Below are 13,129 nucleotides of genomic sequence, written 5' to 3' on the forward strand. Positions count from 1 at the left end.
GGGGGGGAATAAGTTGGCTCGATGACTGGGTTGCGATACACACTGATGTCAGTAGCAGGGGTTCAATTCCTACACCAGCTGAGGCTACTGAAAAGTTCTTGTCTTTTTAACCTCACTTTTGGACTGCAGCATGGTGACCCTTAGGGTGTCTCTCTCTCTCGCTCTAATGGAAGGGCAGCCTTGTAATCCTCTGAGATTATCACATTATCTTTACTAGTGTCACACCTAGATTCCTAAAACCCGTTATGTAACACATGAAGTTCTGATCAAGTTTTAATTAATAAACATTCTCCCAAGGATTCCTTCAACAATGTATTTGTATCATTGATTTCAAAATGCATGTCAAGACAGACTGTCAAACAATTCAAAAAATGACTAGTGTATGAAAACAAATTCCACTTCGGTATTTAAAAGATACTTTGCAATCATTTAGAATTTGGAAACATCTTTCAATTTGAACTCCAAATCAAATTATCTATGCTAATTAATTTAGGCATAGTATTGAATGAAACATTTTCCCAGAGGTTGAAAGCATTCTCAGAAATCTCAGAGATGTGTATCTACAATGTAATGGAACCATCTTTAACTCCCAGCCTTTCACACCAGATTGTCCCTTCAGCAATGCAGACTAACCATTGCCATTTTACATTTAGGTGTACAATCGATCAGCTAAAGGTGTTAAATATTTTAATACCCCTTGCAATTTCATGTAATAAATGAACTATTAAGATGGTGCACAACTGACACTGTTCAGATCATTATGCTAAAAAGACATGTATTTCTTAATCTGCTTTATTGCACAACTGAGAGGAGTTTCAGCATAATTATTCAAAACACATCAATTCAGTTAGCAAAAATACATTTGTTTTAACTTAATACACTGTTTGGATTTGAATGAATGAAGGTTTCCTAAGTATTAAGTTTAGTTTTGAAAAGTCTTATCAGAATTTCTACACTGGAATTAGAAACATTTTGGCCAATGGGCACTCCCAAAGGAGGCTAGGCAAATTTGACCACAAGAAACTCCCTAACCTGACATAACATTTTGATGTTTTAAAAAGTTCAGACTGCATAATTAACGCTTTCATTTTAAAAAGGAGGAGCCAGAGAACTTTCAGATATCTATAGAATCTCCTCTATATAAATACAGCTGCATTCATCACTGGAAACGAAGTACAATATACCACTGCCATACTCTACACCAATTCAGAGGAGAATCTGTTTGGGAACCTTTACAGAAGCAAAGTCCTGAAGACCAGATAAACTGGTATGTTACATTTAAAATTGTGTTAGCATATGAAAGAATGAGGATATCTGAGTATATTTTCACTGATTCTGCTAGCAATAGTATTCTGTTTTGTAGCTTTAGAAGTGATCACGCTTGTCAGAATCGGGAATTGCAAACCTCTTTTGCAAGCTTGATACTGTTACTTAGCCAGATGTAATGTGAAAATCTCGACGAGTTTTAAAACTAATCTCACATGACACCTTTCAGCTGCAGTCATGAATATCATTTAAAATTTAAGAGCACCACACTTTGGAATTAACCATTTGTGCAAGTTTTACATTCAAAGATTTAAAGGAGACTATCAGGAATGCTCTCCTCTTGCTAAAGATGTTCAGTGAAAATATCACTGCTACCTTGAAACAGAAAACTATCACCATCATAACAATGTTTGTTCATGAAAATCTGATGAAAAATAGTCTCCAATGCTGCTACATTTTAAGTGATACCTGATTTGCATCAAAATCAGAGCCCTTGAATCCTGTTTTCCATTGGTACTTATACAATTGTTATTTTTACATTTTTAGTTGCAACATGGTTTCTAAGGGAATTGGTGCACTTCTACTATTGCTGTCTTTGAACCTGGTTTATGGAACAGACTTTATCAGATATGTCTATCCAGCCTATAATATAAAAAGTTACAGAGGTAAGTTCATACTTTGTTCTGAAATATTTATTCAAAATGGCTGCAGTTTATTCAACATGAGATAATCCCACCATCAGATAATGGTGACAATTCACTTTAGTCCTACGTGATCATGCGCCCAAATGAAGTGTGATTGAACTTTATACTCAAGTTTTGAAAATGTTTTCATTCAAAGAGACAATTCCTCCAGCATGAAGGGTGAAAAACAGAATTAAAAACTTCATTCTGAATTAGATCTAGTGCAAAGCATAAGAACCATTATTTATCAAGTTCTCCAACATTCATTATAGTGAAAGTACTTTAAAAGATCCCTGGAAAGATTCCTTGTGTGGGAAATCGTTGATCACCGTCCAAGGACTGCTCACTAAAACCATTTTGCACTGACCACATAAATCACTGGACCAAGATTGACAACTTAATGCCTCAAAAGTACTTTGACTCTTTCACATTGGCCTCCAAAAGCCAAAAACAAAGTCCAATACTTTAGAATAGGCTGGATCTGAATCCAAGTCCAACAGGTGAAGGAGTATGTGTAATATAAAGCATTGCATGACTACAAAATAGCACTTTGAACCGAAGATACAGATTTAGATCTGGCGTTCAATATATAAAGCAAGATATGTGACACAATCTAATTATCAATATTTCTTCATAAAAAGTTTTTTTTAAGAACATTTCAACAAAATGATGTTGCTTTGTTGCTGTTTTGGTAACTTTCACATATGCCTGAATGGGATGTGGTTGGAATGCACAGCTTACCACAATTTGATCAACTGCTACCGAAATTTGAAAATATTCTTCAAAGGAAAAATGTTTTCTTTAAGAAAACAACTATCTAAGCAATTACAGCAAAAAGTAATATCACAAGCTCACTTCCCACTCAAGAGGAAATCTGCTAAGGAGTAGCAAAATAATAAATTATACAAGCAGAAGAAAGGGCACCAACCTGTAAATCTAGAGCAATGTTTGTGTCTATCACTGGATAATGCATAGTTTCTTCTATTTCTCAACTAACTCACTATTCAACTTACAAATAGTTCACTGGTACAAATTCAAGTTGAAAGATTTTAATCAACACTGTCTAGCCATGTATAACGACATTACTTTCAATTGCAAACTGAAGCTTCATTCTAATGTTTTCCGCACTTAACGTTAACAAAACAACTTTTAACTTACATGAAAGGTGAAAATCCAAAATCAATTTAAATTGGTTCAACTTAATTAAATATGTCAAATCACAAGTTTTCACCAATTCACATTCAGTCTTATGGGCCTTACTTTTTTAAAAAAAAGTGTTCTACTGGTCAAGCGAAGACCTTTTCGATATTTTTTAATGTTTGAAGTGGAACAAAAAGTAGCACTCATCAACTCAAAGATATTACAATATCTTGTATTACAATAAAATACAAGGCATTGATTTCTGGGAGTTTCTGAATTTTCCAATTATAAAATAATCTAATTTTGCTGGTGCAATATGAAAGCATTACACTTGCATGTGAAAGCAGGAAAGGATACTTGATCACCAAACGCAACATTTACTATCCAGCTATTATCCAATATAATGTTGGCAAACTAGCCAGTTCCATAAACAGCAAAAATGTATTTCTAAGGCAAACAGAAATGAGTATATACTCAATTCTACAGTAATGATGCTTTAGGTTTAAAGGGTGCACATCTGTCTTCACTGATGATCTACAATTGATCTCTAGATGATCTAGAGATTCACAGCAGTTTCTTATGATGATGATGATTTTAGGATTTACCATAATTGCTAACCATTTTCAGCCAAATTCAACTCCAAACTAAAATAATGTTTACAAATAGAAATTACACCTCACTTCTGTGGATCCAGAATACTGGATATAGATTTTTATTTTAAATCAATTAAAATATTTTGCTTGTTCGATTAGTCCAGTCTTTGCTGGAAAAATAAGTCGGACTTCATGGCATTCACCATTACTAGACATGCTCACCCAACCATGCAATTTCCCTTTCCAAACAGTCTTGATTTTAAACTTCTTATCCTTGCTTTTCAGTTTTATTGATCTTTGTAAACTTCTCCAGCTACACATCACTCCAATTTACTTGCATTCATCCAATTCTGGCATCTTGACCATCCAAAACTTTAATCGCTCAATCATTTGTGGTTGCACCTTCAAATTCCTGGCCACTAAATTAGTAAAGTGCTACCTACAATGCTTTACTTCCTACCTCATCTTCCTCCCTTAAAATTCTCCTTTAAACATGCTTCTTTAACCAAGCATCTGGTCATGATAATGTCTCCTTGCAAGGCTTGGTGCCCTAAATGCTCATGTGAAGCAACCTGGGACATACAATACATTGAATAAACTAACCCTACCTAGGTATTGCCAGCAATTTGTCAAGAGGTTAGTCTACACCTGAGTTGCTAGTGGCTTCACTGTGAACCATACTATGAGTGTCAAGGAACTGATACAATTATTTAAGGTTGCTAATACACAGCCCAAATTCCTGACATGTTTTTCAATCTTGGAGGCCTAGAAAGGAAACAACAGAAACTGTATGGGCTCACTATGCTCATTAGATCATAAATGGTTCATGCGAACTTAAAAACAAAACGTCCCCTTCCTTTCTGTCTCTTTCTGCTAATTCATTACTTTTCTTTCCCTTTCTTAATTGATATCTCATTCGATACAAATTCACTCTCTCGTCCTATCATTCAATCCATTTTTTCTACTATCACTCAATTTTATTGGTAAGGAGATAGAATGGTTGTCTTAATGTTTATGAGCCTCTAGACGCACCAAAGACCTCACAGTAGGATAAATAGACATAGTCTTTTCCCTGGGGTCGGGGAGTCCAGAACTAGAGGGCATAGATTTAGGGTGAGAGGGCAAAGATATAAAAGGGATCTAAGGGGCCACTTTTTCACGCAGAGGGTGGTACGTGTATGGAATGAGCTGCCTGAAGATGTGGTGGAGGCTGGTACAATTGCAACATTTAAGAGGCATTTCGATGGGTATACAAATAGGAAGGGTTTGGAGGGATATGGGCTGGGTGCTGGCAGTTGGGACTAAATTGGGTTGGGATATCTGGTTGGTGTGGACAGGTTAGACCGAAGGGTCTGTTTCCATGCTGTACATCTCTATGACTCTATTATTATTAGTTCATCTCTTCAACTTTTTATGGTGCAATAGTTAAAATCTATAGTAGTCTCGGGAATGCTGGGAGAGGGAGAAAAGAACCTACTAACATCATTTGCATTTTCTCAGTTGGAAATGAAATCATGTTATTTTTCAAATGCCCTACAAAACAATACTAGGGCATAGAAAAAATAGATGAACTAGAAATTGCAACATAATTTGGCAAAATTTGCAGATGAATGGACAGCCCATATGTAACTTTCTGTTTTGTTATACAGAAATTGAATTATAATTAAAATTAATGTAAGTTACTATTAGAAACCCATATCAAATAGTTACACAGGTACAAGATCACGAGAATTACAAGTGCAGACATGTAGACGATGTTCATACTTCGATGTCATTAATTTGTACTGTTGATTATCAGCTGCTGCCCCAGAGCCATTAGCATTAACACCACTTTTGAGATTTCTATTAATATTTTAAATTACAATAGAGGATCACGAGAATCCCATCTCCTGCAGAATTTTAACCTTATGTATAAGAATTTGCCCAAAAATCTTTGAAGTTTACATAAATCTCATGATACAGAAGTGTTTTTTCTTACTTTTGCAATTTAAGTTGTTCAAAGAATTGACAGCATACTTATGTGGTTCATTTCAGTAACTCTGCAGATGGTAGACAAATTGAATCACTTACTTTTACTACAACCTCTCATGTGAACAAAGCACATGAGGGAGGAGGGGTTAATGAAAGGTGACACTTGTAGTCCAACCTGGTACGAGTTTATTTTCAACATGTTATTTTTATCTTCTGTGCCAATGCTTATATTATCTAATGGAATATATGAACCAGTGTGAATATTGTGATATAGAAATATCAAACAGACATTTATTTCAGATAATTATGTTCAAACTTTAAATTCACAAGAAGAATGTTTGGGTTACCATAAATTATTAGTTCGAATGCAGCAGCATGATTTCAGTACCACCATGCATCATGTGATCCAAGATAAGATGCATTATGAGATATTTAACACTTCAGATCAAATGCTATAATAATGATGTCATGAGCAAGTCTTCAAGATTCCCCTCACAGAATCATTGTAAGGCATAACACAACACAACCAATGTAATTTATGCAGTAATAATCTGACAAAGGTGACAAGCTGACCTTTCACATTTCAATGACAATCAGCCAGAGAGAAAATGTTGAAAAATTGGCAAAGGTAGCATTTCCTTTGCACATCATCTGGACATCGCCAGCTGTAATCTCAAGCTGCAAGTGCTGAAGGCCCAGTCTGACACTCTTCAGAGTTCAGCCAGCTCTGTCCAGAGTGGTGTTTGAGCCAATCTTGATGATGAACACTGAAGTATCCCACCCAAAGTATATTCGAGGCCCTGTTACCCTTCAAACTCCTTTCAGTGGTGCTTATCATGGAAGAATAAAGCTGTTGTCTGTTCTGTATCACTTGGAACAGGAGATGCAAATTACAGTTTAAGTTTACAGTAACTGAAATGCTCTGAAATTTCTATTATGTTTGTTCAACAAGCTACAAGCCACATTCACATTGCTAAGTGCTTCACCCTCGATTCTGAAGTTTCTGTAAAATTCAATTAAGAATTATTCCTATGCTGTATGACTCTATAACCCAGTTTTTGTCGTATCTTAACTGAATCAAATAATCGTATTTACATAATCTGTTTTACCACAATGTTACGCTGAAAACATTGAAACTCAAAGAATGTTGGCATTCCTTCCAACACTTTTAATGATTATTACTGTACTTCTACAAGGAACAAAATACAGATTTAGACATTAATTCATCTTGTTCTTCCTAAAATAGGTAACGAAGTAAACTTTCCTCATTCAGTGAGCAATGAAGACAGCGAGCACAACAGCAATTCAAAATCTGCAAGTAAGCTACTCAGTATTTTGACAATATTTTGTATTGCTCTTTAAAACAGACAGACTTAAGTGAACAACGCAAATTTATTCAAAATGTCACTCGCATCTCATTGTGATTGATTGCTCATATTTTAGACAGTGAAGAATTTATGAACTGTGCACATCGTGTTTCACGTCCTGTAATAATTCTAATATTTCATCTCTATAAGATCTATCTTCGTTCCAATTCAGATTTTCATATTTAAAATTAAGATTCAAAGATCCTGATAAAACATAAAGCAAATATCTGTTGTTCATACAAGCAGAAAATCATTTTCATATCTAATCAAAATAAAAAAAAGGACCAATTAGAAAGGCCTAATTGTCAGTATTTATCTCTGTTCTTGGGTTTGTCTATTTGTCAAAATATGCCTTTTTGTAAAAATGCCTTTTATGCTCATCACTTAAGTTCATAATGAGGAGCCCAAGCAATCCTCAGCAAGATGAACAGATCGCAAAATAAAGGTATATGCTCCTGAGTATTTGCCAAACAGAAAAGCAGATTTCTAGGTTTTTTTTCAATTCTCCTTAACTATACAATGGGACAGGAGTAGTTACTGTAATTTGTTTGCTCCTCAAAATGTACTGGAAGAATTCAATCTTTTGGGATGTCAATCATAATTCTAACGATACACTTGATGGCCTCAAAATCAATAACAAAGTGCATGTAAATATCCACTTCAGTCATTCAGTTAAAGTTTTCAGATCTGTGCAAAATAGGCATCTTGTACAAGATAGGGTAGGCTTGTGCACACCCTGCACCCACCAAGGTCTTAATGGGTTATGTTCTTGTAATCATGACTCTGTTTTCAATGCATACACTTTCAGAGTTTAATTTATATTTACCTTTTAACTTCCATACAGTCTGGCCACTGAATCCATTTTATGTCTGCTACACTAGTTAGTCTGGCCTAATTAAGGGAAAACTTCCAGAGTATATAATTCCATGTAAATTAGTAGACACTGAGAGAAGCACAACGTTGTTTAATCTTGGTTTTCTTCTAAAAATGTAGATGAGGCAGAGACGTTGCTTCTTTTAAAGGAAAATTAAATAAATATTGAAAGCAGCTAAAGGCCGAGAGGCAGTGGGATTACTTATAGATTGCTGTTGCATATAGCATTGCAGATATGGTTTCAAAATGTTATTGTTTTATGAATCCGTTTTCAGGGAGCCAGAAAAAAAAATTGCAAGTAAAATGACTTTACCTTGAAAATGATGTCCCAATCGATATTACCAGAACTTTTATGTACTGCCAATAGTTTTATTGCACATTATGCCATGGACAAGTAAGAACTTGAAGATTCATATCTGAAAGACTGAATCCATCTTGTTTGATTCTTGCTCAAAGCTTAAAGCTTCGACTGCAGATTCCTTTCCCTTTCCTGCTCCTCCCCCTGACTGAAACTAACAATGTGCAGTGCTCCTTGATCCTCAGGCCTTCTCCATATTATGGGGAGGCAATGTCCTAGTAATTTTAATGCTAGGCAATTAATCTAGAAACTCACCTAATATTCTGGGGACCGGAGTTCAAATCCTGCCATGGCAGATGATGGAATTCGAATTCAGTTAGGGTCCAACGATAACAAAGCTATTGTTGATTGTTGGACAAAGCCCAATTGGCTCACTAATGTCCTTTAGGGAAGGAAATTACCATTCTTAACTAGTTTAGCCTACATGTGACTCCAGACTCTCAGCAATGTGGTTGATTCTTAAATGCCTTTCTGGGCAATTAGGGATTAGCAATAAGTACTAACTTAGCCAGAGACACCCACATTCTGGGAGTAATTTTAAAAATTGCGAAAATCATTTTTCTGTGGTGTGCTCACTACCATGAAAAACACATTTATGTCTTGGACACTCTTAGACCCAACTTTTCAAGGACATTAGAGGGTAGGCTAATTAATAGTAGACAGTGTTTGGATGAGGGGACATTTACAGGGCAGCAACCTGTAACTAGAAGAATGCAACAAGGATTAGTGCTGATCAACATTATGGGAAGAGCAGGGGAGCTGAAAATTATTTAAAATGGTAAAGACCGCAGAAAATTACAGCAAAAAGGAATTTTTGTGTATAATTCACAAAAAGTTAGAATACAAGTTGAGCAGATTATTGATCATGCAGGCCGAATCTTGGTCTTTATTTCAAAGGGAATGAATTACACAAATAGAAAGCCTTGCTAAAACAAGGGACAGGTTGGATCGTACCTGGAATACTGTCAAGAGTTCCCCTTATCTAAGGAAAGATACAATCACATTAGAGGCAGTCCAGACAAGATTCATTAGATTAATCATGGGGTTATAGGGAAAATGCAGAAAAATGGAGTTGAGCATTCAGATCAGCCATGATCTCACTGAAAAACAACACACGGTTAATGGAATGAATAGTCTACTTCTGCTCCTACAATTTATGGTCTTTTTTTAAAAACTTGCCTCCAAAGATCCAACCAACTCATATCGTGCTTAACCACTTACATCCATGTTGCGTAAATTCCTGCTCACTTTTCTATAGGCTCTCTTCACTGAGTTTCCAAAACATCCTCCACACTGCTAAACTTCATGGTCTGGCATGTTTGTCCTTTGTCTAATTTACTACAGGTAACACAGGCTGCAGTCGACTTTACCACACATTCTGGAAATATACCTTTAGATCTTTATTTCATGCAACACCTATCACCTTCCTAAAAACTTTATATTTCAACAGTTGATCTTCCAACAGTTCCTCATGTTCACCACAATCCTACCAGAACATTAGACACTTCTCTCTCATTAGAGACAACTCAGGGTGGTTTAATGTGAGGGTCACCGCACCTCAGCCAAGGGGAGAGGTTGAGGAGATCCTCACACTTTTTTGAGGATGTAATTATGAGGATGGACAAGGGAGAGGCAGTGGATGTACTGTACCTGGACTTTCTGAAAGCCTTTGATAAAGTCCCACATAGCAGATTAGTGAGCAAAATTAGGGCATAATGTACTGGGGGCAAAATACTGACTTGGATTGAAAAGTGGCTGGCTGACAGGAAGCAAAGAGCAGTAATAAAAGGGTCCGTTTCGGAATGGCAGGCAGTGACCAGTGGGGTATCACCAGGTTCGGTGCTAGGAATGCAACTATTTACAATATACATCAATGATATAGATGAAGGCATTAAAAGTGATATTAGTAAATTTGCTGATGACACAAAACTGGGTGGCAGTGTGAAATGTGACGAGAATATAATGAGAATACAAGGTAACTTGGACAGGCTAGGTGAGTGGACGGATGCATAACAGATGCAGTTTAGTGTGGTTATTCACTTTGGTGCCAAGAACAGGAAGGCAGATTATCTAACTTGGCTCCATTTAGATCAAAAAGGGAAGTACGAGATCTAGGTGCTCTTGTACATCAGTCAATGAAAGCAAGCATGGAGGTACAGCAGGCAGGGAAGAAAGCTAATAGCATGCTGGCCTGTATAACAAGAGGAATTGAGTATAGGAGCAAAGAGGTCCTTCTGCAGCTGTACAGGGCCCTGGTGAGACTGCACCTGGAGTTTTGTGAGCAGTTTTGGTCTCCAAATTTGAGGAAGGACATTCTGGCTATTGAGGGAGTGCAGTGTAGGTTCACGAGGGCAATTCCTGGAATGGCGGGACTATCATATGTTGAAAGATTGGAGCGGCTGGGCTTGTGTACATTTGACTTTAGAAGGATGAGCGGGGATCTGATTGAGATGTATAAGATTATTAACGGATTGGACACTGGAGGTAGGAGGCGTGTTTCCACTGATGGGTGAGTCCAAAACCAGAGGACACAGTTTAAAAATAAGGGGTAGGCCATTTAGAACAGAGTTGAGGAGAAACTTCTTCACTCAGAGTGGTGGATATATGGAATGCTCTGCCCCAGAAGGTAGTGGAAGCCATGTCTCTGGATACTTTCAAGAAGAGATGGATAGAGCTCTTAAAGATAGTGGAATCAAGGGTTATGGGGATAAGATAGAACAGGATACTGATAGTGGATGTTCAGCCATGATCATAATGAATACTGGTATTGGCTTGAAGGGCCAAATGGCCTAAACCTGCACCTATTGTCTATTTATGCTGCTGTAGTGTGATGTGTTAAACTCCCAACAATTTCCAAAAAGGAGTGAAAGACAGTGGTTGCATGTATTGACACCACAGATATTATTTATATTGGCTTTCAGATAGAGAACAACTATCACCTCCCAACTTGTGTTCTGTTTGCACAGTAACTTTGAGTATGAAAAGCATTCCATTTTTAGACAGCCTAAATACATACAGTTTCTTCTCTCAGCATACCTTAAAAATCAACATTAAAAAGCACAAACAATTCATTTGCACTCTAAATTGCATATTTTAAAATTAAATATTGCAAGACTTATAAACACATCAGGAACTGAACATTTGTAAAGAAAGCACATCTTTTCTGACAGTTTAGGTAGTGCAGTTATGTAAAAAGAAACCAGCATTGTTAATTTAATTTGTTGAAACTGGATCCAGTTACTCTACTTCATAAATGTTGTTTTCATCTTATTTTGACAAATCAACCTTTCATTCTTACTAAAGGTACATGACATTATTTTTTTTCTTTGCCAATTTCCTTCCACCTACAAAAGCATTGACTTTTTTCGCATTAGTTGGGGAAGCTCTGCCAGCTGCACATTTCTAACTGAAATTGTTTTACTCGATGTATGAGTCTTGCCAATAAATGACAGCAGCAGCTAATACTGATGATGAATTTTTAACATAAAGTATACCAAAGTGCTTCGCAGTACGTGTCACTCAAGTTGAGCACGTTACTTCGGGTTTCCCAACAGGATGCTATAACAAAACTCAACCTAATTTGGGATGTTGGGGAAAGTGTAAAATAAATGAATCACTATCGTATAACCGGTGGTTAAAGAGCACTACAATTGTATGATACGAACATGTCAGCTGTCTTGGTGAGACGTAACTTTGCTCTGCGACACCACGATTGGCTTGAGTTGTTGCTGACTGCTTGTAAAACAAAACATTGTGGAGTAAAGACATTTTCACAACTGAAACTATCTTATTCGGCCCTCAGCACTCACACCTATAATCATTCCATATGTTTTGCTGCTTATTTTGATTTAACTTGATATGTCACCTAAGTTGCCAAACAACTTTCAATGGAGCCTTTAAGCCTTATTTGAGGTCCAATGCAAAAGCTACCTTCTTCCAAATACACATTGTTGCTGACTGTAAAAACATCATACAAAAACTTTTATCAACTTCAAGATCAATTTACCACAAGTAGTAGAAGCATGGGCCATTCAGCTCATCGATTCTGCTCCACCAGTCAATGAGATCATGGCTGATCTGATAACTCTCAATTCCATTTTCCTGCCTTTTCCCCATAACCCTTGATTCCTTACTGATCGCCCTTTGACACCTTCACTTTTTCAGAAGTTTAACTTGCCTAGAACTTTGACACAAAGTACTGCACCAATCTTTGTCAATTGCCCTTGCTTCCGTGCCACAGAGAGTTGTTTTCTGGATCCTCGTTTAAGTCTACAAACTGCTCAATAATCTCAAACAACTCTCTTCTGTTCTTCCAACGAGCTCCAGTTCAACTCAACTGAAAATACGTCCAATCGCTTTTGGTTGGAGCCAAAAGGACAAGGATAAAAGAGGATTTTCATTTCCCTAAATATTTGGAATAGGTTCAATTGATTGTAAACAAAGAGGAGCACTGACACATGTTCGGGTTCATTTGAGAAGTCTAGCAGAGTTGATTTTCTCAGATGAAACTTCCTTAGGTTGTTTCCAGTATTGAAGGTCTACATCCAGACTTTTTTTAGCACATTATAATGATCTTCTGAACCAGTTTTATTTCATTACATCCATCTCTTCAAACAGACTAATTCTTTGGCTATGCCATTAACTTAATTATCACAAATAAATTCATCCATCCTCAGCACATTCTGGGTGATATTTTTCCTTAAATCCCAACTAAACTTTCTATCTCTTCCCTTATATCTATGCCCTTTAGTTAGTGAAACCCTCCACTAAGGGGAAAAGGTTCTTCCTATCTAGACCCTGGATATCCTATCTGTACACTACAAACAGGTCCTCAGTCAGCCTTCTCTGCTCTCAGGAAAATACCCTCAGCCTATCTAA

The 13,129-nt window shown here is 36.7% G+C and overlaps 2 protein-coding genes across 2 annotated transcripts in view; one reads left to right on the top strand and one right to left on the bottom strand.

Moving 5' to 3' along the window:
• The window catches only part of nt5dc1 (5'-nucleotidase domain containing 1), a 547,161-nt gene that overhangs the window by 420,837 nt on the left and 113,195 nt on the right, over window positions 1–13,129 (bottom strand). The gene's annotated exons all lie outside the window — the stretch shown is intronic.
• Window positions 1–13,129, top strand: part of LOC132830129 (uncharacterized) — a 62,798-nt gene that overhangs the window by 1,400 nt on the left and 48,269 nt on the right. Inside the window, exons 2-3 of the mRNA XM_060847635.1 lie at window positions 1,813–1,931; window positions 6,900–6,971. Coding sequence (XP_060703618.1) covers window positions 1,813–1,931; window positions 6,900–6,971 — 191 coding nt within the window. The remainder of the gene's footprint in view (window positions 1–1,812; window positions 1,932–6,899; window positions 6,972–13,129) is intronic.

The sequence above is a fragment of the Hemiscyllium ocellatum genome, chromosome 3 (genome assembly GCF_020745735.1).
Source record: "Hemiscyllium ocellatum isolate sHemOce1 chromosome 3, sHemOce1.pat.X.cur, whole genome shotgun sequence".
NCBI classification, from domain to species: Eukaryota; Metazoa; Chordata; class Chondrichthyes; order Orectolobiformes; family Hemiscylliidae; genus Hemiscyllium; species Hemiscyllium ocellatum.